Source organism: Mesoplodon bidens (assembly GCF_964165515.1).
Source record: "Mesoplodon bidens genome assembly, chromosome: 6".
NCBI classification, from domain to species: domain Eukaryota; kingdom Metazoa; phylum Chordata; class Mammalia; order Artiodactyla; family Ziphiidae; genus Mesoplodon; species Mesoplodon bidens.
In genome coordinates this window covers 105,588,583-105,613,321 of record NC_138162.1, presented here as the reverse complement: position 1 = coordinate 105,613,321, position 24,739 = coordinate 105,588,583, and the positions used below count along the sequence as shown (strand labels likewise).

Here is a 24,739-nt window from a genome sequence, read left to right as displayed (position 1 = left end):
CAACCACTGCGCCACCAGGGAAGCCCTGTCTACCTTTTAATTAACTAGTGGAATCTGATGTTTCCTGTACCGATTTCCTTGGCATCTCTGCAGGAGAGATGTTCATTTAAACCATAATTAATGGCAATTATGTCAGGTTCAAATTAAGATAAGTACTTTTATGTTCCCAAAGAAATAACCTGTTATAAGAGATGTTTTACTTCTTAGACTCAGTGTTGTAATTTACTGTCCTCTAAGTTTTGACTCTTTTTTTAAAAGTAATTAGATTAATATTTTGTAAGAAAATACTAGAGCAAGAAGACTATTTTTTGTATTAAGCTAAGGAGCATTTGAAAAATGGTAGATTTTTTTGGTAGCCTATGTCTATGCCATTCTACAGGTAAATATTATAGAAGATGTTGTTTCTCTTCACCGTTTTCTGTCTGGATAAAAAACATTTGAAAAACTACCAGAAATATGTGTAGCAAACATCTAGGGAAGGTTAAGAAGATCTTACATCCAGAATCCTCAGCCTAGCCTTGCACAGCCATTTTGGATATCCAATTTCAAGCTCTAAATAAAAAGAGATGGTTAAAAGTAAATTGTTTTCTGCAAAATCTATAAGCATGTTATATTTCATTTATATCTACTAATTACAGTAACCTCTCTGGATTCTGTTGTACTTCATTTATTCACATTTTCCCAGATCGCCTTAGCCATGGCTAATTAAGCCATCATTATAAAATAAAATCAACAAGCCTATCACAAAAGAAAGAAAATCATTTTATTTTTCAATACAAGAAGCCAGTTTGCTTGCACTAAGGAGCATTTATCTCTTTCTACTCCCCAGTATGAGACAGGTTCATCCTTGTGGAGTGGAAGGACCATTAGAAAAGTCTTTCCTTCTCCATCCCAACAGGGAAAGTGTATTGGGCAGTATTTCTAGTAAGAATGCTTTCTTGGGGAAAGCTTCACATTAACCCAGTACATTGTAGGGACTCAACAAAAGTCACTGAATGGATGAATGAAGGAATGAAAACAAAAACTCTGAAATGTAGCCAAACAATGCTCATTTTGTCTCCCTTTGGCAAAAATCACATTTTTTTGATAAATTTTCTGACATTAGACATAATAATTCAAAAGTGAAATCATCCCTCAGGCATAGTCAGTTACTGATTTGTAAGTGAAAACTTGGGCAAAGTTATCATGAAAAAAACTGTTCCATTGGAAAGGATACCTTTTCTATGATTACCAGTACTGCTATGTCCTTTAAAATACCTCATGAGAACCCATGGGTATGCATACTCTAGCCAAGAAAAGTTTGAGAAAGAAATTTTGTTTTTGTTGTTATTTCCAAAATATATTCAGACTCTGACACTGTTGAATTCTAGCTTGCTCCTTCAGTCAGGTTGAAAACTCTTGGACTAAAACATGCACTGCTGAAGTATCAGTTAGAAATTTAAGCATATTAGGGGAAACAGTTTCAACCCTCCTTATCTTTTGATAAGAACAGAGGATCTCTCCAATCAATGAGTAGACAAAGAACACAAAAGGAGGCTAGTCTTTGAAAAATTTAAAAAGGAGGGAACCGTCTGTCACAGGAACCTACCACTTTGGCACTTGGATTGGGATCTGCGATTCCTCTTGGCTCTTTATTTGCAGGTTTCTATAATAAACACATTTTGTTGTGTCAGGAACCAAACCAGATTTCACACATAGGCACACATACACATGAGCACATATACACACAGACCACCTCTTTTTGATCCATGAGAAACCTAAGACTGTGAATTGCTAGGGAATGGAGGGGATGGGGGTGGGGTGAGGTAATGATAGTTTAGGATAAGTGAAGTTTTCTTTTTTTTTTACAACTTTATTGGAGTATAATTGCTTCACAATGGTGTATTAGTTTCTGCTTTATAACAGAGTGAATCAGTTATACATCTGTTCCCATATCCCTTCCCTCTTGCATCTCCCTTCCTCCAACCCTCCCTAACCCACCCCTCCAGGCGGTCACAAAGCACAAAGCTGATCTCCCTGTGCTATGTGGCTGCTTCCCACTAGCTGTCTACCTTACGTTTGGTAGTGTATATATGTCCATGCCTCTCTCTCGCTTTGTCACAGCTTACCCTTCCCCCTCCCCGTATCCTCAAGTCCATTCTCAAGTAGGTCTGTGTCTTTATTCCTGTTTTACCCCTAGGTTCTTCATGACTTTTTTTTCCCCTTAAATTCCATATATATGTGTTAGCATATGGTATCTGTCTTTCTCTTTCTGACATACTTCACTCTATATGACAGACTCCAGGTCTATCCACCTCATTACAAATAGCTCATTTTTGTTTCTTTTTATGGCTGAGTAATATTCCATTGTATATATGTGCCACATCTTCTTTATCCATTCATCTGTCGATGGACACTTATGTTGTTTCCATCTCCAGGCTATTGTAAATAGAGCTGCAATGAACAATTTGGTACATGTCTCTTTTTGAATTATGGTTTTCTCAGGGTATATGCCCAGTATTGGGATTGCTGGGTCATATGGTAGTTCTATTTGTAGTTTTTTAAGGAACCTCCATACTGTTCTCCATAGTGGCTGTACCAATTCACATTCCCACCAACAGCGCAAGAGTGTACCCTTTTCTCCACACCCTCTCCAGCATTTATTGTTTCTAGATTTTTTGATGATGGCCATTCTGACTGGTGTGAGATGATATCTCATTGTAGTTTTGATTTGCATTTCTCTAATGATTAATGATGTTGAGCATTCTTTCATGTGTTTGTTGGCAATCTGTATATCTTCTTTGGAGAAATGTCTATTTAGGTCTTCTGCCCATTTTTGGATTGGGTTGTTTGTTTTTTTGTTACTGAGCTGCATGAGCTGTTTATAAATTTTGGAGATTAATCCTTTGTCAGTTGCTTCATTTGCAAATATTTTCTCCCATTCTGAGGGTTGTCTTTTGGTCTTGTTTATGGTTTCCTTTGCTGTGCAAAAGCTTTGAAGTTTCATTAGGTCCCATTTGTTTCTTTTTGTTTTTATTTCCATTTCTCTAGGAGGTGGGTCAAAAAGGATATTGCTGTGATTTATGTGATCGAGTGTTCTGCCTATGTTTTCCTCTAAGAGTTTGATAGTTTCTGGCTTTACATTTAGGTCTTTAATCCATTTTGAGCTTATTTTTGTGTATGGTGTTAGGGAGTGATCTAATCTCATACTTTTACATGTCCCTGTCCAGTTTTCCCAACACCACTTATTGAAGAGACTGTCCTTTCTCCACTGTACATTCCTGCCTCCTTTATCAAAGATAAGGTGACCATATCTGTGTGTGTTTATCTCTGGGCTTTCTATCCTGTTCCATTGATCTGTCTTCCTGTTTCTGTGCCAGTACCATACTGTCTTGATTACTGTAGCTTTGTAGTATAGTCTGAAGTCAGGGAGCCTGATTCCTCCAGCTCCGTTTTTCGTTCTCAAGATTGCTTTGGCTATTCGGGGTCTTTTGTGTTTCCATAGAAATTGTGAAATTTTTTGTTCTAGTTCTGTGAAAAATGCCAGTGGTAGTTTGATAGGGATTGCATTGAATCTGTAGATTGTTTTGGGTAGTAGAGTTATTTTCACAATATTGATTCTTCCAATCCAAGAACATGGTATATCTCTCCATCTATTTGTATCATCTTTAATTTCTTTCATCAGTGTCTTATAATTTTCTGCATACAGGTCTTTTGTCTCCTTAGGTAGGTATATTCCTAGATATTTTATTCTTTTTGTTGCAGTGGTAAATGGGAGTGTTTTCTTGATTTCACTTTCAGATTTTTCATCATAAGTGTATAGGAATGCCAGAGATTTCTGTGCATTAATTTTGTATCCTGCTACTTTACCAAATTCATTGATTAGCTCTAGTAGTTTTCTGGTAGCATCTTTAGGATTCTCTATGTATAGTATCATGTTATCTGCAAACAGTGACAGCTTTACTTCTTCTTTTCTGATTTGGACTCCTTTTATTTCCTTTTCTTCTCTGATTGCTGTGGCTAAAACTTCCAAAGCTATGTTGAATAAGAGTGGTGAGAGTGGGCAGCCTTGTCTTGTTCCTGATCTTAGTGGAAATGCTTTCAGTTTTTCACCATTGAGGATGATGTTGGCTGTGGCTTTGTCATATATGGCCTTTATTATGTTGAGGAAAGTTCCCTCTATGCCTACTTTCTGCAGGGTTTTTATCATAAATGGGTGTTGAATTTTGTCGAAAGCTTTCTCTGCATCTGTTGAGATGATCATATGGTTTTTCTCCTTCAATTTGTTAATATGGTGTATCATGTGGATTGATTTGCATATATTGAAGAATCCTTGCATTCCTGGAATAAACCCCACTTGATCATGGTGTATGATCCTTTTAATGTGCTGTTGGATTCTGTTTGCTAGTATTTTGTTGAGGATTTTTGCATCTATGTTCATCAGTGATATAGACCTGTAGTTTTCTTTCTTTGTGACATCCTTGTCTGGCTTTGGTATCAAGGTGATGGTGGCCTCATAGAATGAGTTTGGGAGTGTTCCTCCCTCTGCTATATTTTGGAAGAGTTTGAGAAGGATAGGTGTTAGCTCTTCTCTAAATGTTTGATAGAATTCGCCTGTGAAGCCATCTGGTCCTGGGCTTTTGTTTGTTGGAAGATTTTTAATCACAATCTCAATTTCAGTGCTTGTGATTGGTCTGTTCATATATTCTATTTCTTCCTGATTCAGTCTTGGCAGGTTGTGCATTTCTAAGAATTTGTCCATTTCTTCCAGGTTGTCCATTTATTGGCATAGAGTTGCTTGTAGTAATCTCTCATGATCTTTTGTATTTCTGCAGTGTCAGTTGTTACTTCTGCTTTTTCATTTCTAATTCTATTGATTTGAGTCTTCTCCCTTTCTTTCTTGATGAGTCTGGCTAATGGTTTATCAATTTTGTTTATCTTGTCAGAGAACCAGCTTTCAGTTTTATTGATCTTTGCTATTGTTTCCTTCATTTCTTTTTCATTTATTTCTGGTCTGATTTTTATGATTTCTTTCCTTCTGCTAACTTGGGGTGTTTTTGTTCTTCTTTCTCTAATTGCTTTAAGTGCAAGGTTAGGTTGTTTATTCGAGATGTTTCCTGTTTCTTAAGGTGGGATTGTATTGCTATAAACTTCCCTCTTAGATCTGCTTTTGCTGCATCCCATAGGTTTTGGGTCATCGTGTCTCCATTGTTATTTGTTTCTAGGTATTTTTTGATTTCCTCTTTGATTTCTTCAGTGATCACTTCGTTATTAAGTAGTGTATTGTTTAGCCTCCATGTGTTTGTATTTTTTACAGATCTTTTCCTGTAATTGATATCTAGTCTCATAGCATTGTGGTTGGAAAAGATACTTGATACAATTTCAATTTTCTTAAATTTACCAAGGCTTGATTTGTGACCCAAGATATGATCTATCCTGGAGAATGTTCCATGAGCACTTGAGAAAAATGTGTATTCTGTTGTTTTTGGATGGAATGTCTTATAAATATCAACTAAGTCCATTTTGTTTAATGTATCATTTAAAGTTTGTGTTTCCTTATTTATTTTCATTTTGGATGATCTGTCCATTGGTGAAAGTGGGATGTTAAAGTCCCCTACTATGAGTGTGTTACTGTCGATTTCCCCTTTTATGGCTGTTAGTATTTGCCTATGTATTGAGGTGCTCCTATGTTGGGTGCATAAATATTTACAATTGTTATATCTTCTTCTTGGATTGATCCCTTGATCATTATGTAGTGTCCTTCTTTGTCTCTTCTAATAGTCTTTATTTTAAAGTCTATTTTGTCTGATATGAGAATTGCTACTCCAGCTATCTTTTGGTTTCCATTTGAATGGAATATCTTTTTCCATCCCCTTACTTTCAGTCTGTATGTGTCTCTAGGTCTGAAGTGGGTCTCTTGTAGACAGCATATATATGGGTCTCGTTTTTTATCCATTCAGCCAACCTGTATCTTTTGGTGGGAGCATTGAGTCCATTTACATTTAAGGTAATTATCGATATGTATGTTCCTAGTCCCATTTTCTTAATTGTTTTGGGTTCGTCATTGTAGGTCTTTTCCTTCTGTTTTGTTTCTTGCCTAGAGAAGTTCCTTTAGCATTTGTTGTAAAGCTGGTTTGGTGGTGCTGAACTCTCAGCTTTTGCTTGTCTGTAAACGTTTTAATTTCTCCATCAAATCTGAATGAGATCCTTGCTGGGTAGAGTAATCTTGGTTGCAGGTTTTTCTCCTTCATCACTTTAAATATGTCTTGCAAGTCCCTTCTTGCTTGCAGAGTTTCTGCTGAAAGATCAGCTGTTAACCTTATGGGGATTCCCTTGTGTGTTATTAGTTGTTTTTCCCTTGCTGCTTTTAATATGTTTTCTTTGTATTTAATTTTTGACAGTTTGATTAATATGTGTCTTGGCATATTTCTCCTTGGATTTATTCTATATGGGACTCTCTGTGCCTCCTGGACTTGATTAACTATTTCCTTTCCCATCTTAGGGAAGTTTTCAACTATAATCTCTTCCAATATTTTCTCAGTCCTTTTCTTTTTCTCTTCTTCTGGAAGCCGTATAATTCGAACGTTGGTGCGTTTAATGTTGTCCCAGAGGTCTCTCAGACTGTCCTCAGTTCTTTTCATTCTTTTTTCTTTCTTCTGCTCTGCAGTAGTTATTTCCACTATTTTATCTTCCAGGTCACTTATCCGTTCTTCTGCCTCAGTTATTCTGCTATTGATCCCACCTAGAGTGTTTTTAATTTCATTTATTGTGTTGTTCATCATTGCTTGTTTCATCTTTAGTTCTGCTAGTTCCTTGTTAAATGTTTCTTGCATTTTGTCTATTCTATTTCCAAGATTTTGGATCATCTTTACTATCATTATTCTGAATTCTTTTTCAGGTAGACTGCCTATTTCCTCTTCATTTGTTAGGTCTGGTGGGTTTTTATCTTGCTCCTTCAGCTGCTGTGTGTTTTTCTGTCTTCTCATTTTGCTTATCTTACTGTGTTTGGGGTCTCCTTTTTGCAGGCTGCAGGTTCGTAGTTCCCGTTGTTTTTGATGTCTGTCCCCAGTGGCTAAGGTTTGTTCAGTGGGTTGTGTAGGCTTCCGGGTGGAGGGGACTAGTGCCTGTGTTTTGGTGCATGAAGTTGGATCTTGTCTTTCTGGTGGGCAGGTCCACGTATGGTGGTGTGTTTTGGGGTGTCTGTCGACTTATTATGATTTTAGGCAGCCTCTCTGCTAATGCGTGGGGTTGTGTTCCTGTCTTGCTAGTTGTTTGGCATAGGGTGTCCAGCACTGTAGCTTGCTGGTCGTTGAGTGAAGCTGGGTGCTGGTGTTGAGATGGAGATCTCTGGGAGATTTTCTCCGTTTGATATTATGTGGAGCCTGGAGGTCTCTTGTGGACAAGTGTCCTGAAGCTGGCTCTCCCACCTCAGAGGCACAGCAATGACTCCTGGGTGCAGCACCAGGAGCCTTTCATCCACATGGCTCAGAATAAAAGGGAGAAAAAGTAGCTAGAAAGAATTAGTAGAAGTAGAAAGAAAGAAAGAAAGAAAGAAAGAAGAGGGAGGGAGGGAGGAGGGAGGGAAGGAAGGAGGGAAGGAAGGACAGACAGAAAGAAAGAAGATAAAGTAAAATAAAATAAAGTATGATAAAATATAATAAAGTTATTAAAATAAAAAATAATTATTAATTAAAACAAACAAAAAACCCGGAAGGATAGAACCCTGGGACAAATGGTGGAAGCAAAGATCTACAGACAAAATCTCACACAGAAGCATACACATACACACTCACAAAAAGAGGAAAAGGGGAAAAAATCATAAATCTTGCTCTCCAAGTCCACCTCCTCAATTTGGGATGATCCGTTGTCAATTCATGTATTCCACAGATGCAAGGTACATCGAGTTGATTGCGGAGCTTTAATCCGTTGCTTCTGAGGTTGCTGGGAGAGATTTCCCTTTCTCTTCTTTGTTCTCACAGCTCCCAGGTCTCAGCTTTGGGTTTGGCCCCGCCTCTGCATGTAGGTCGCCGGAGGGCGTCTTTTCTTTGCTCAGACAGGACGGAGTTAAAGGAGCAGCTGCTTCGGGGACTCTGGCTCACTCAGGCCGGGGGGGAGGGAGGGGCACGGAGGCGGGGCGAGCGTGCCGCGTCAGAGGCCGGCGTGACGTTGCAGCAGCCCGAGGCGCGCCGTGCGTTCTCCCGCGGAAGCCGTCCCTGGATGCCCGGTCCCCGGCAGTGGCGGGCTTCAGAGGCTCCCCGGAAGCGGGGCGTGCACAGTGACCTGCACTTGCGCTCAGGCCTCTTGGCCGGCGGCAGCAGCAGCCCCAGCGTCCCTGGGGTCCGAGCTTTTAGCCGCGGCTCACGCGCATCTCTGGAGCTCCTTTAAGCAGCGCTCTTAATCCCCTCTCCTCGCGCACCAGGAAACAAAGAGGGAAGAAGAAGTCTCTTGCCTCTTCGGCAGGTCCAGACTTTTCCCCGGACTCCCTCCCGGCTAGCTGTGGTGCACTAACCCCCTGCAGGCTGTGTTCACGCCGCCAACCCCAGTCCTCTCCCTGCGCTCCGACCAAGCCGAGCCTCAGCTCCCAGCCCCGCCCGCCCCAGAGGGCAAGCAGACAAGCCTTTCGGGCTGGTGAGTGCCGGTCGGCCTGATCCTGTGTGCGGGAATCTCTCCGCTTTGCCCTACCCAGGTACGTGGGGAGTTTCTTGCCTTTTGGGAGGTCTGAGGTCTTCTGCCAGCGTTCAGTAGGTGTTCTGTAGGAGTTGTTCCACGTGTAGATGTATTTCTGGTGTATCTGTGGGGAGGAAGGTGATCTCTGCGTCTTACTCTTCCGCCATCTTCTCCGGACGTCCTAAGAAGTTCTATCAGAAGCCATGTTTCCTTGTTGTAACTCTCTCCAACAATATATTTGGTAAGAAGATTGCCAAACATTTTTCAGGTACTAGAGCTTTCATTCAAAAAAAAATCTCAGTTGAAATCCCAGTAAAACCAATTTATAAAAAGGGACTGTGCTGGTGGAGCAGGGCATGGGGAGGTACGCTCGTTCCGTGCCACCCTGACTATACAGCACGTTCTGAGACCCTTTTGTGTGACAGGCAGATTCTGTGGAGCCACAGACAACACTCCCTTAATCACACCCTTCTAGCCATTGAACGATGCGTAATGAGAATTGCCGAATTTACAAAGATGTAGTTGAGAATCTTGGTGATTTTGGCGTCCAGTTCTGAATAAGAAGTGTTCTGTGTGACCTTGAGGATACACGTGTAGATAAAGATTCCAGTGGTACAGGTGCTCTTAGAAACCTGGTAATATCTCTTTTTTGGCTCCATGTTTCTCGTGCATGTGTGGGCTGATTTAGCCAATTTGTTTCTTTCTCATCAATATTTATTCAGGGAAGACACCTCCTCAGTTAGTGGAAAGCCCTCTGCTGATCAAGGCCTCTCTGGAAGCTGTCATTGGGTTTGACCCCTGAGAACCAGGGCTGGGACCAGGGCGAGGTGAGCAAGGCATTTGTCCCAGGAGCAACATTTAAGGGGTACAAACAAACTCTGTGATCACAATAAATAATACGTTAATGTGTTGTTTAAAAAAAAATCAGAACTAATTCCCAAGAATTCATGAGCACAGTCAATATTTTAAATAATGACAGTATCTGACTGTGTACTTACAAGAGGCACTGTGCTCTTCATCACCCTAATCCCAGCCCTGCTGAGAAGTAGGAAGTTCCTGTTTCTGCCTCAAGTCAGAGAGCCATGTTATATTGTTGGAAATTTTCAAGGAACCAATGAGTGGTTAAGTGGCACCAAGATTATTAGTGAAATGTACACAGACTAGCACAGCCAACAGAAAAGAGCCACGGCACCATACCAGCGTGATGTAGCGTGGACTCAAGAAACTGGTTGGAAGTCTCACCAAGGACTCTGCAGGTCTTGGCTGATGAAAAGAGATACTCTTGACCTGCAGTTAGGGCTCAAACAAATATGACTATTTTCCAAGCCTACAAAATACATTTGCTAGTCGTCTCTAGGATACAGTCCTAGTAAATGTACAAATATTGAAACACACGGAGACAATATTCTTGCCTAGGTTGTTCTCTTGTGATGGATGAGTCTAACAACTTATCTGTAAATCAAGCATACATATAAGAGTGGGAGTTTCTTTACATGTTATGATATGAGTAGTTCAAGGTCAGTCTGTTAACTTCCAAATCTTAGAGTCTCTAATTGTCTGCATGCCTGAAATTCCACAACCAGGCACAGCGCTTTGGACCTTGGAAGTCTTTGAGGATTTCCAGAACTTACTATTGTAATGCAGATGTACCCTGCTGAAGTTACCCTTTTTGAAGTGCTTTCTTTTAACCCCCAGTGGACATTAATACAACCAGGCAGCATGGTTCAGTGGAAACAGGACCTAGGAGAGGCACTGGGGACCAGACAGAAAAGCTAACCAAATATCATTAATGTAACTGGGAAAGGACACCAAACACAGATCTTTTCCAAACCACAATTTTGCTGAGAACTGGCCTTTGATGGGTAACTAATGTATCAAACAGGAGTGAGCTAAATCATTATTATTCATATAACTTTATGACAAATAATACAAAAAACCTAAACAAGAGATTCAAGGACCCAAACTGTCCTATACAATCTACATTTATAATATATTATGCTATATGGTTAATTAAATTCATTCATATATTTAACAAATATTTATTATTTGTTATTTTTTTTTTGCGGTACGCGGGCCTCTCACTGCTGTGGCCCCTCCCGTTGCGGAGCACAGGCTCCGGACACGAAGGCTCAGCGGCCATGGCTCACGGACCCAGCCGCTCCGCGGCATGTGGGACCTTCCCGGACCGGGGCACGAACCCGCGTCCCCTGCATTGGCAGGCGGACACTCAACCACTGCGCCACCAGGGAAGCCCTAACAAATATTTATTAAGCTCTTCTTCTAAGTTCCCCCATTTAACTAAAAATCCAAAAAGCCCTTAAGGATTTTGTATTCAATATAAATATGCCCCAGGCTCTATTTGAACCTCTGGTGACTATCTATCATTGATCATATGCTCAGGCTAACTCCACCTGAATCCTTTCTCTGGGAGTGCAACTGTTTTGCACATTAATTTAAAGAAAATGTAATTAGGAAAGTTACTGCGACACTGCATGAGGCATAGTGGATATTTAGCACATATTAAGTGCTAAATATATACCAAACACAGTACTAAGTGCATCTACATTCAGTTTCTTATTTAAACCTGATATTAGCATCCTGTGTTTTCATATCAGAAAATCTCAGTGTAAGCTTAAAAAATTATGACACAATATTTTCCTTTCATTTGCGTGGACAATGAAGACTTGTTTATTTGGGTCACCACTGGCATAATAAAATGTATGAATGGATAAAAATGATAAACCATATTACCAGAGAAAGGGTAACTATACAGACATAAGTAAGAGAAGTTCAGTAAAAGCCTTTCTACTGTAATGTCATATACGTGTTCCTGGGGGTAAGGTGGAGCTTGTTCTGTAATATTGTACAGTAAAAAGCACACGGCTTATGGGACATGGAGAGTTGGGGTAAAGCATTCAAAATCTCTGGAGCCGTGGAGCAAGATTACCACTAACCAAAAAAAAAAAAAATCCTAATTTTAAAATACTAGCACTGTTATATTTTCATTGGCATCTGCATCTAACAATGATCAGTTCATACTTCCTTCAAGACTTAGGTCCTAGTGGGCAGTTTCATCGGTATATTATCGCAAATTCTTTCCTCACTGGTTAACTTTTTTAAAAGGATGCTTTTGTAGCTTCCTAACCAGCACTCACATTTTTTTTTTTCCCCACTGAGTCAAATGCTTTGGAAATCACAGCTGTTGTTAAAGGTGCTGAACAAGCCACTGCTTGCAGGGACTTTTACAGGATTGTCAGCTTTTTTATTAGGTTTTCATATATTGCTATGGGTGTTATTTTAATAAACTTTTCTTTTAATGTAAAAGATACACAAAGAAATGTACAAACAGAAAGTATGAGGTGGGTGAATTTTTTAAAATGAGCACCTATGGGTAACTGAACCCCACCCAGATCAAAACATAAAACTTTACCGTTCCCTGTGAAAATCTTCCCTGTGGTACGACTACCCTGACTTCTAGTACCATAGAGTAGTTTTGTCAGTTTGAATTTATATAAGTTGAATCATACAGTTTGCTTTTGGGTTTGGTGTGCTGTCAAAAAGCATGTGACAGTAAGATATCACATACAATAGTATGTTGTAAATGTCAGTAGTTTGTTCATTTTTCCTTCTCTGTAGTGTTATTGGACATTCGTATTATTTTCACTTTTTGCAAATAATGCTGTTGGAACATTATTGTTGATGTTTTCCGATATACACATGTACACATTTCTGTTTGGTCTCTTCATAATGACAGGAATTGCTGGATTACAGGGAATGTGTATGATCATGTTTAGGGTATAGTATGAATTTTACCTATTGGTTGTACCATTTAAAGTTTCGTTAGCTTTTATGAGAGTTTTTACTCTCTATATCCCCACTAATAATTGGCATTGTTGCCCTTATTCATTTTTAGTCATTTCTTGGGAAAATGCAATACAGATAAAAAACACACACAAAACAGATTCATGGCTTAATGAACCATTTAAGGTAAATATCCTTGCAATCACTGCACTGATTAAGGAATAAAACTTGGCCATTTCAAGTTTCCTATCATTACTGTCACCCACTTCCTCCCCCAAAATTAGCCACTTGCCCAACTTAAAATAATGACCTCCTCCTTGCATGTGATTATACTTTTACCCCCGAATATTTATCTCTTAACGCTATCATTTAGTGTTGTACATTTTAAAGTTTTTACGAGAAAAAGATTTTTCCCAGTATTTTTCTGATACTGATCTCTAATAGAATTTTATTTTGAGAACATATTTTGTATGACCCCAATTCTTTTAAATTTATTAAGATTTGTTTTATATCCCAGAATATGATTTATGCTTGTACATTTTTCCAGTCATGCACAAATTAGTATTTTATTTAACCAATATATTCTGCTCTGAAATAGTGTCTTGGTGTGTTTGAGTCCTGCCATCCTCTCCTTCCCCACCTGTCAGCTGAAGATTATTGGTGTGGAATCATGTTAGACTATTCTGCATTTCCCACCTCACTTAGCTTAGTGATAGTTCCACTGCAGACATACCTACAACTATTTAAATTGATTAACTAGTGCAAATGATATTTTCTTACATGTAGGGGGTGACTATCAGGTAAGATGGACTCAGTCCTTGTCTGCTGCTCATCACCAAAGTATCCTTTATTCTCCACTCCTAGGATTTCTCTCGGTGGGCTGTCAAGAAAGGAATTGAATGTTGATACCAGCTAAAGTATGAGGTAAGCCTGTGGTTAATATTAAATCATCTTGGAGATTTTTAAAAGACTGATAATCATGTTACACTCTATAACAATTAAATCTGCTGGAGGAATCAAATTTAGTATTTTTTTAAAATCCCTTTTTAAAAAAAAATTGGAGTATAGTTGCTTTACAATGCTGTGTTAGTTTCTGCTGTATAGCAAGGTGAATCAGCCATGCGTATACAAATATCCCCTCTTCCTTGGATTTCCTTCCCATTTAGGTCACCACAGAGCATTGAGTAGAGTTCCCAGTGCTATACAGTCTGTTCTCATTAGTTATCTATTTTATACATAGTAGTATATGTATGTCAATCCTAAATCTCTTTTGATTCCAGTGTGCGGCAAAGTTTGGGAGTCACTGGGATAAACATTTCAATGAAAGGGAAGTATGTAAAAGCTTGACTTATTACTACTATTTCTTGGTCTTCAGTAAGAGGCTTATACTTTTCTCCCATCTCTATGGCCATAAAGCTTACATAGTCTCAGTCATGGTCCCCTTCAACACCCAGAGAATACAGACATACCTTTGAACTTGCTTCAACTTAATACATTTTTTGTAACAAATTAATACTATGACAACCACAACACCAGTAATAACCAGGATGAGCACAACCACCAGGATGGAGCTATCTGTAACATTAAAACACATGAACTTCGGCCAGGACATCAGCTTTAGGACAATGGATTATTAACATTTAACTGAGCTGTTACAATTCTGCTTCTTCCTTCCTTAAAGGGCTTTAATTCTCCCTCCACCGTTTTTTTTTTTTTTTTTTGCGGTACACGGGCCTCTCACTGTTGTGGCCTCTCCCGTTGCGGAGCACAGGCTCCAGACGTGCAGGCTCAGCGGCCATGGCCCATGGGCCCAGCTGCTCTGTGGCATGTGGGATCTTCCCGGACCGGGGCACGAACCCGTGTCCCCTGCATCGGCAGGCGGACTCTCAACCACTGCGCCACCAGGGAAGCCCCGGTTATTTATTTATTTATTTATTTTAAATTCATGCTCACGCCTACTTCGAAATTTTCTGCTATTTCTTTTTTTTTCTTTTCTTTTCTTTTTTTGAAGATGTTGGGGGTAGGAGTTTATTAATTAATTTATGTATTTTTGCTGTGTTGGGTCTTCGTTTCTGTGCGAGGGCTTTCTCTAGTTGTGGCAACCGGGGGCCATTCTTCATCATGGTGCGTGGGCCTCTCACTGTCGTGGCCTCTCTTGTTGTGGAGCACAGGCTCCAGATGCGCAGGCTCAGTAGTTGTGGTTCATGGGCCTAGTTGCTCCGCGGCATGTGGGATCCCAGACCAGGGCTCGAACCCGTGTCCCCTGCATTAGCAGGCAGATTCTCAACCACTGCGCCACCAGGGAATCCCCCCGGTTATTTTTTTAAATAAAGTAAAAGGCCAAAACATTGCACAAATTATTATCTGTATTAACAATTAACACTCCACCCAAGATTCCATTGTGTTTAAGGGAATCACAGTCAGCAGGAAAAGTTGGATTATCAGTTATTGACTATAGAAAAGGCCTTACTGTGTTACGGGTTCTTAGAAGAACTCATCCAAATTTAACTAGAAGGAGATACGTTCATTTTAAAAAGAAATTTTAGTAAATTCAAACTTGGGTATTTAAATATCCAGCGTACCAAGAAGACCATACAAATCCATACAGAAATACAACAAATGTGTAGTAGACTTAGAGTATAAGCAAAAAGCATTCTCACTGGCGAGGCTTTTGATACATGAAAGATATTATATTAATCTAGGATGCTCACTGGTGACATTTAAGGTTTCCTCCCATTCCGCAGATGCCTGTACTGCCTCACACTGGCACTCAAGTTCACCGTCATCCACCTGGAAGAGCCATAAATCATAATTCATCAAATGGCTGACGTAAGTCGTGTTTCGCCGCTCATTTAGCTTAGTGCCAGCTCTACATCAAACACCCCCCCCCAAAAATACACACACCCACACACTCATGAACTTTTTATCGATTAATTAACTAAACTGCATACCAAAATCAGTGTTGGGAAGAATAAGCAAACAAAATACAAGGAGCAGCTATCTTTGAATATGGCCTTGGAAGAAGAGAATGATCCTGACAAATTCAAAACCAGATGAGCCAGATAGTTTGACTTATTTTTCCAGAAGCCATAAATCTTATTAGATGAACAGCCCAGCTAGAGCTGGACGTGTCATAGCCAAAGAGGAGACTCTAACTAGGCTTAGTAACAGTGAGATAATATTAACGTGGGAGAAAAGTGATGGTATAATGTTTAGTCCATCAAAGAGCGTTGTGTAATGGTTAAGAACACACACTCTTTCTGTATTGAATTCTCAGCTTTTCCTTGCACATACCATCAGTGTGACTGGTTCGCCGTTTCTAAAAGTGGGCATAGAAATAGTACTTATCTTTTGATGTTGTTTTGAAGCTTTTAATATTTAATATATATGGAAAATAATTGAAAGAGTATAACTCTATATACGTGTTACTGATTAATTTGGCTTAGGAAAGATATTACCCACACATGCAAACTGCTAGGTACTGCTAGTATTGGACAGTGATAAATGAATGAAAAAAATTGCTTTTATTGTTTTTCTCAGAAGCTTTAGGCTAATGTTGATATTGGTATAATTTAACTGTAAGTGAAATTATGATAGATCCAATGTTAAACTTCATGTTTAAACTTCATTCGTATGTAAGCTCCTGGGTTTCTAGATTACCAGTCCAATGATAAGACATATACTTGCAACACCGGCATTATCTATGTATAATACTTGGTTTGGCTTTTGGATCAATATTATTGATGATACATGAAAAAAATGGATCCCCAGTGCATATTTGATTTAAAGATCACTATACATACATATATACATACATACATACACGCTCATGCACACACCTGCACTTATACATGGGCTCAGGAATGAAGTCTTGTGTAAATAAATGACTGGTAAGACACTAATTTTAAAAGGAGTCAAACCTTACAGAATTTTCATTGCGCTGAGAGGAGCAGTCGGTTGAATTGTAGGCCTGTGCAGTAGTCACACATTCACCCTTGCTGCACGCCTAGAAATGAAGTCACCAAGGTGAATTAGAATTACTTGCTCTTAGAATTTGCGTCATTTGTTCTATTGTGAAAAACCACATGTAGAATCTTCTGTGGAAGAAGAAATCCTCTATAAATACTCGATGGTTATTTGAAATGTGTACTGCACGTTCAAATACTGTTGTATACAAACATTAATTATTATAATGTCTATGTCCTTATTAATTCTTTAAATGTTAATCTATCAAAGATTCCACCACTGTAATTGCAGCATTTTCTTCTATTACTTCTATCTGGTTTTCTTCTGGTTTGACAAGGATCCATGATTGTTTATTTCACAGTTGCTGGTTGAGCATTTTGTCAAAATCAATTAATCTTCTTATTTATACTTATTACTTTTGTTTTAAATTATGCTCGTTTTGGGGGGTAAGTGTTTTTTGTTGTTGTTGTTTTTGTTTAAAGGAACTCCTTTATTTATTTTTGGCTGTGTTGGGTCTTCGTTTCTGTGCGAGGGCTTTCTCTAGTTGTGGCGAGCGGGGGCCACTCTTCATCGCGGTGCGCGGGCCTCTCACTATTGCGGCCTCTCTTGTTGCGGAGCACAGGCTCCAGACGCGCAGGCTCAGTAATTGTGGCTCATGGGCCTAGTTGCTCCGCGGCATGTGGGATCCTCCCAGACCAGGGCTCGAACCCGTGTGCCCTGCACTGGCAGGCAGATTCTCAACCACTGCGCCACCAGGGGAGCCCCTGGGGGGTAAGTTTTATGACCAAATTACTGTTGTTTTGTTGCTTGTGGTTATTGCCTGGCTTATCTTAGCTCATTTATTTGTCAACTGTGATTTTTATTTTTACCTGTTTTTTAGAAAAGAAACTTACATCTGGAAATGTTTTTCCAACTCTATTGAGGTATAATTAACAACTAAAAATTGTATATATTTAAAGTGTATATCATGATGACTTTAGGTACTCCTATACATTGTGAGATGACCACAAACAACCTAATTAACACACCCATCACCTCAAATAGTTACTTTTTTTGTGATAACACCTAAGATCTGCTTCTCAGAAAATTTCAAGTACACATTACGGTATTATTAACTATAGTCACCATGCTTTACATTAGATCTCCAGAATTTATTCATTTTATAACAGAGAGTTTGTATCCTTTAACCAATGTCTCTCTGCTTTCCCTACCCCTCATCCGCAGCAACCATCATTCTCCTTCCTGCTTCTGTGACTTTAATGTTTTTAGATTCCACATATAAGTGAGATCATACAGTATTTGTCTTTCTGTGTCTGGCTTATTTTGCTTAGCATAAGTGAAATATCCAAGTTCATCCATGTTGTTAAAAACGATTTCTATTTTTTAAGGCTAAATAATATTCATATATAAAGTCACATATATGTGTATATATATATTTACATATATAATCACATTTTCATTCACCTGTCCAAGGACATTTAAATTGTTTCCATTGGCTATTGTGAATAATGTTTCAGTGAATACGAAAGTGAAGATATTACTTCAATTTAAATTCATTTTCCATTTGGCTGGAGTACTTCACTATTTTTCTTTTCAGAAAATAAATGCTGTCTAATTTTACTGTAATTGTCTTAATCATAAGGTTGTGAGGGTGTTGTTCTATTACTTTACACTCTGAATAATAGCTTGGTTATATATATGGTTTTAGGGTCACCATATTTCTGTTTCCCAAAACTGGATTTCGCTGCATTATCTTCCAGCATTTTTTGTTGGAGATAAATATGATGGTAACTTGATAATTTTTCCTATTGAAAAATAATACTTGCCTTCTTTTGTGCTCATTGAACATTTTCTTTATTGTTGACTTCATGGTATGAAGGTAAGTCTAAATGCTCATTTATTTTTATGATTTTTTCCCAGTACTGAGTTTTTACTTTATGCATTCCTAAGCTCAGGGACATTTTTGAGTATTATTTCCTTAATTACATTTTTTTTTACCTCTATTCTGTTTCCTTTATCTAGAATTCCCGTTAACACTGTATCAGGTTTCTTAGCACTGTTTCTCTTGCTTTTATTCATTTTCTTTTATTTTTAAAATTTTCCTTATCTTATTTTTCTGTGTTAAGAAGTTTAGCTTCCAATTTCCTTTTTTTTTTTTTTCCTGGCGTTTCTATTCCATGGCTTACTGCATAAATTGCATATAAACAGGCAATCATGATTCATTTTGCACTTTGAAGTCAGTGCTTCTTGATTTCAAATTATATCATTTTATAGATATAATATCCTTCTAAAGTATAAAATATAAATTTAACTTATTTCTAAAGGGTTTTCCTCTTTTTAAAAATGCATCTGTTTCATAGGAGACTATCATCTTTGATATCTCAGACTGGTCTCCTTTGTTCACTGTACTGAATTCTCTCATGTCTGTTGTTTATCTTCTTTCCCTATGCTTATAGAATGGGTTTTCTATATACACGATTAAACACTGAGAAACATTGTTTTAAAACCCATGTAGACCTGATTTCAAGTATTTCAGGCTCAACTAAAGGAAAATACTGAGATGTATTTTATTTTGATTTTGCTGTTCTGTATGTTTCATAAAGAGATAACTACAGAGAGTTTTTGAGCAATTCTTCTCTGGTAGAGAATGAAAGAATTAGCTAATTTCCTCTCTTTCTTCTCTTGTCTACTCTCATTCTCTCTGCAGTCTACTATCTTTCTCTCTTACCGTTTCTCGTCTTTTATTTTTCATCTTTTTTTTCTTATCTATTTTGTAAGTTCTACAGTATAACTAAGGAAAAGGGCACCCAGGGGTAATGGAATATGTTTGTCCTCTTTTCCCGTGCCAAATTAAAATTTGCCCAGAAAGAATAACTACTAAGAGAAACTAGAATGTTTTTAGGCATTTAATGTTCCTCAAGTCTAAAAAATAGTATCTCAGAATAAATATGAAAATGACAAATTCTGTCAGTAGTGTCTTTGTGATACCTCTACAGACTAGCGTTTGCTATGCATAGATTCCCTCAGTAGGAATTGGTTCAAGAATTGGTACCATTGTGAGTGGTGCACTTCTGTACTAAGATTTCTCTAGAAGGAATTAGGCACTCTATGTGGTGGTACGTGGTCATGATGTGTTTGCACAATCACAAAGTGTTCCTTAACAACTGCTCCCCTATCAATTTCTTGGCTTAATTCCTGCCATTCTATGAAAGGGATGTCATATGTTTGCTTTCTACCTCTGGCTGATTTTCCTTACCTGAAGTGAGTAGAAAATTATTCGGTATTTTCTTCAAACCAGTGCCTCATACACTCTATCTTACTGAATGTCCTTGAACTTTCTAGTTTGTGGTTGTTACACATACCCAAATTTTCACAGCTATTAACTGCTCGCCATTTTTATGTTTATTTAGTCCTTTTAATGGGAGACTGTATAATTAAATCTATGGACTTGAAATAGAGGTCTCTGTGAAATTATTAAATTCTGATTCTGCTTTTACATGCTGAATTTTTACTTTCCAATTCATTTATCTATCTCATTATATGAATGATACTGTAATGCTTGTGGATGGCAGTGTCAGGGGGTGGTGCATAGCACAGAAACTGCTCAACTGCAAAATTGCTGATTTTCTCTACAGCGTTATATTTTTTCAAATATTCTTGTGTTTATAAACCTTGATGAGATGGCTACTGGTTTTAGTTTACATTCTCACGTTTTCATCTTGGAGTGATAAAGCCTTTCCGATCAGGCTTCACTCTACTTGTTCAATTTAATTTTTTGCCATTTCACTCGGAGCGCCAGTCACTCTGAAATTGTCAGCTACCTGTCTATGCCATAGACTTGTACCTTTGCATATCATGTAGGTATATTTCTTTTTAAAAAGTCTTTTCTCATCTTCAGTGTGTTGAAAAATGTTGTTCATAAAGTCAGAGTTGAAATGTCGCTCATTTAATGGCATCAGAAGATGCCACTCTGTTCTACAAGTGAAGTCAGTCACTTCCTTTGGACTTGTGCACATCGCCATGAAAACAGTTGAGTTGGATTGTAGTGATACACTTAATTTAATCTATGAAATTCTCAAGTACACTCATCTTTACATCAAGTGTGTCCTGCACAGATACTGGCACCATAGTATGTGCCCAGTAAATACGTCTGAATGAATAAAAGAAATGAAGATTCTATGGCTACTTCATAGTCAAATAAATTTTAAAAAATGCAGTCTGTAATTTTATTGAGCATCTACTATTAGACACTAATTAAGCACATTTATAATATTTTCATAATTTGTATAACAACTATTAAGCAAAATGAATATTTACTATAGTGTTATTGCTACTCTGCTCAATTAAAAAAATACTGCAGAGTTTTTTTCTGTATTCCCATATATAAGCCCTCTGGAACCATTTATAGGATCCAATGAGGTTTTAAGTGACTGGACAAGCAGTTGTAATAAAACAAAGGGCGTTCATCTTACCAGTCCATCTCCACATTTTGTTCCAGGAGCAACCAGGCCAAAATCCTTAGAATCGTGGTATAAAAAAGAAGTTTTGCATTCAGTGGCATTCTGCTTCAGAGGCTTCTTAAGCTGATAGATCTTTTCTTCTCCAAGGACAGAAGAATGCTGCCTGCCTGTGCAGCATATCTTTCCACATTTGATATCTCTGAAGGAAAAGAAGAGTATTGTCACACTTGGGACCAGAAATACAATAGAACTTTAGAGACTAGGTTGGAAGTGAAGTGGCCTGGTCACTTTTTTCTAAACCAGGCTTGTCAGAGCCCAGGAGAGGCTGGGTAAACTGTTGGACCCTGTTTCCTGACCCTGGAAACTGAGATGAGTAGACAAAGATGTGAAATGATTGTATTTCTTTATGATATCTATGTAATTCTCAGAAAGCAATATTAGCTCAAGTTTACAGGAGAATATTTCTTATTAGTAATTTGAATTAGCATAACTTTAATCAAATATTAAGATTTCCTTCTTACTCTTTCTTGCATGGAGCACATCAGTTGATTCTCACAACAAATCTATGAAGTTGCTATTATCATAACCCCCTCTTTACAGATTAGGCAGCAATTGGAAGTGAGAGAAGTTAAGCTACTGCCCATTTTTAGGATTATATTTAGAAGCAAAGTTGAACTTGATTCTAGGTTTTTATTATTGTTGTTTTCAGTCCAAATCCTGTTTGGGGGCACACAGAAAGCCTTGCCAAATGTCAGAAACAAACCCAGAAGTGGGGGTCAGCACATGCTTTTTAAAAATCAGATCTAACATCCAATTGTCCCATTCTGTCTTCAACTTCAGCGTCTACCTTTCTTTCTTCTGATGGCTTTCCTTCTTTTTTCCTCTTCTCCCCTTTTCTACTTATTTTCGCCCTCCATCTGTTTGCTTCTTTCTCTCTTTTTTTTGTAGCTTCTTTTCCTCCCTTTCTTCCTAAGAATCTTAAATCTTTCCCATCTTTCCTCCTTGTATTCCATGACTTTCAGTTATAAAATACAGAATGTAAGTGCCGTTTAATTCCATCAGGGATGTGTGCTCTCTCCCTTCTTGCTTCCCATTCTTCCTAATCTCCTCAGTAAAAACAGGCTGGCAGCTGTCAGAACAAGAGCTGTTCTGATTTTGCAAAACACTCTGAGAGGGCACGTACTTTTCTTTACAAGGCACTTACTTTTCTTCACAAGGAAATAATACATGTTTCTTGTTTTTGCAGTATCCAAATTTATTTCCAATTTTATTCATCTTGTAGCAGATATCAGAACTGCCTTTTGCCTCTGGGACCCAAAAAGAGTATGATAAAAGTAAAACAATGAAAGCATGAATATGACAAATCATAAAATGCCTTACTTTTCTAATATAATTGAAATTTCAGTGTCATGTCGCAGTGAAGCAGAATGGGACAAATAAATAACTTAAAAACTATCCTATTGCTTGGGAGGATATTTTAGGAAGGAATATGGATATAAAAAAGAAACAAACATACCTTAACCCACATACTGAGCTAGTCAATTAATATTAGCGGTAAAGTCAATGAATATGAAAGGTATTATTCAGAAAGGTGCCAGGTAATATCTGCCACAAATGGCATTATCTCCAATCTTGTCCCCAGATTCCTAAAGGACAGTAACAGAAATAACGGCTATTATCTTTATCAATCATTCACTGTAATTGTCTCTCACCTTTATCAAACAATTCAGAGCACTGATCATCCTGGGTGGGACAATTCCCCATGAAGCAGTAGCCTTTTGCATTATTGCAAGGAAATCCATTTATTTGGAATTGGTCCTTAGGACACCCGGAAGAGTGGCCAGTACACATCTCAGGAAAATCACACTCATCTTTTGCTGGTCTGCATATAGACGCTGCTTTTTTCAACTGTTGAAGAAAAATGAATAGATTGAATCTTGGACACCCATAGGTTAGGAAAGGTTCAGTAAGTAGGAGGAAGTAAGGAGGTTGACCCATTTAATTTATCTAAAAATGTTTTAAGGATAGATCATTACTTCCCTCTCCATTCCACTGAGAATTATTAGCGTTCTTGGTTTTTATGTAATTTTAGGAACGACAAGTTGGTGTTTTTGAAATTTGGTATTAGAGCAGCACTGAGAAGAGTTGGAATGGACATAAAATGGAGAAATGAAGCATATGTTCTGTTCATCTTGCCTCCTTCACCCCTTTAGTACATCCCTTTCTCACACCCCACCCCACCGTACATGCACAGCTGGGAACGCCTGACTCTAATGAGGAATCACCACTCCCAATAAATCAGATCTTTTCAGATGAACTAAAAAAATACCCAGGCTCTCACTGCTGGAGGGCACAACATGGAAATATTCTCTCCCATTCAGCCATTCAATATGCATTTAATTTGTGCTGGGTTTTGGAAAGATTTGAAGATGAATAAAACACACTTCCTTTCCTTTGTCAGTTCGCAATCCAGTGGCGTGAAAGAAGTGTCAATAAACCCTTAGACAGAGGCGTTTGGACTTTTGGTCATCTTTCCTAGGAATATATCTCCAGCTACTAGTCACTGTCACTTTCCCATTCCAGGATAACCCTTTTCCCTTTCAGTTCACTGTTGTTGGGATGCCATTTTCCCCCTCAGCTGAGGTGAAATAGGTTGGTAATGATCGACAAAAAAAGCAAGAATCATGTTAGTCGTATAACTCCACTCCTGAAAGTCCAAGCACTGCTTACCTGCTTCTCCACTCCCCAGACCATAACACTGCTTAGTATTTAGAAGTCTGAGCATCTCAGAAGAGGCTGTATTGGGTACGAGCAATCTTAGCTCCAATCTGGGATTAGTGGTGGAAGGTCATCCAGTGGCCAGACGACTCTTTGGTTCTATGTATACTTAATAAACTGAAAACAGAGAAACTCAGTCCTAGCAAAGGATCTTACCTGACAAGATTCACAGCATTCTCCTTCTGCACAACGAAATCCTGGCTTCAACATACATTTGTGTGCATCACAACAAGGATTAGTACGCTCCTGGCAATAATCAAAAATGAAAAATTAGAAGCGGTTTGTAGTTTGGCTCCTGTTTGAAGAGTTAATTTGTGGTGCTTCTGTGCAATTTAGCCATAATTGTTTTTCAGAGTTAAATCCAAATATATGGTCCTTGGCTATGATATGTATACAAAGACTACTGCTTGCAACTGGTGTTTGGGACTTTTACTTTGTTTCCTTCTCTCGTGCTGTTCAGTACTCCACAGCTAATGATTCTCACTGGTAGCATACAAAGCCCAAAGTTTGTGACCTTCCATTCTCCTGATGACTTCTGTTCTCTGGAAGAGTCCTGCTGCTTCTCATGCTAAATGTTGGGTGTGAGATAATACAACTTCCGATTTTATATTTTCCTCAAGATGCTAAATATTTCGGGCTGAACTTTTAACAAAATGCATTGTTAGATAATAATAACAGGATGGACACTTAGACCCTACCTGCTGAAACAAAGTTAAAACTGCAAAATACTGTCTGCATCCTGTCATGTAAGGTACTTCAAGTGTTGGAATGAAACTGTAGAACCATTCCAAAAAATGCACATAGGCAAAAACATCACTTTCCAAAGTTAGGATTCTCTTTCCATTTAATCTGAGACATTTGAAAAATAAAAGCTGTAACCTCTGGACCTTCGCTGCCTCAGCTCTGATCTTGGAGTCTCTTCATGGCCAGAATGAATTTTGAATTGTGCATTGTCTAGAGCATAGCTACTTAAAATGTGGTCCTTGGACCGGCAGCCTTAGACAACCTTGCAGATGGGTAGGAATAGGATCTCAGTTCCACTCCAGACCTACTGAATCAGAATCCACATTTTAACAACATGCCCAGGT

At 38.4% G+C, this 24,739-nt stretch overlaps 1 protein-coding gene across 1 annotated transcript in view; it reads right to left on the bottom strand.

The window, feature by feature from the left end:
- Positions 1-507: 507 nt before the first annotated feature.
- Positions 508-24,739, bottom strand: part of ADAM7 (ADAM metallopeptidase domain 7) — a gene marked incomplete at both ends in the record, with an annotated part of 40,538 nt that continues 16,306 nt past the window's right edge. The window contains 11 exon segments of the mRNA XM_081237941.1: positions 508-552; positions 1,589-1,645; positions 9,844-9,915; positions 13,228-13,327; positions 13,917-14,022; positions 15,159-15,237; positions 16,373-16,453; positions 20,886-21,072; positions 22,078-22,180; positions 22,586-22,781; positions 23,808-23,897. Coding sequence (XP_081094067.1) covers positions 508-552; positions 1,589-1,645; positions 9,844-9,915; positions 13,228-13,327; positions 13,917-14,022; positions 15,159-15,237; positions 16,373-16,453; positions 20,886-21,072; positions 22,078-22,180; positions 22,586-22,781; positions 23,808-23,897 — 1,116 coding nt within the window.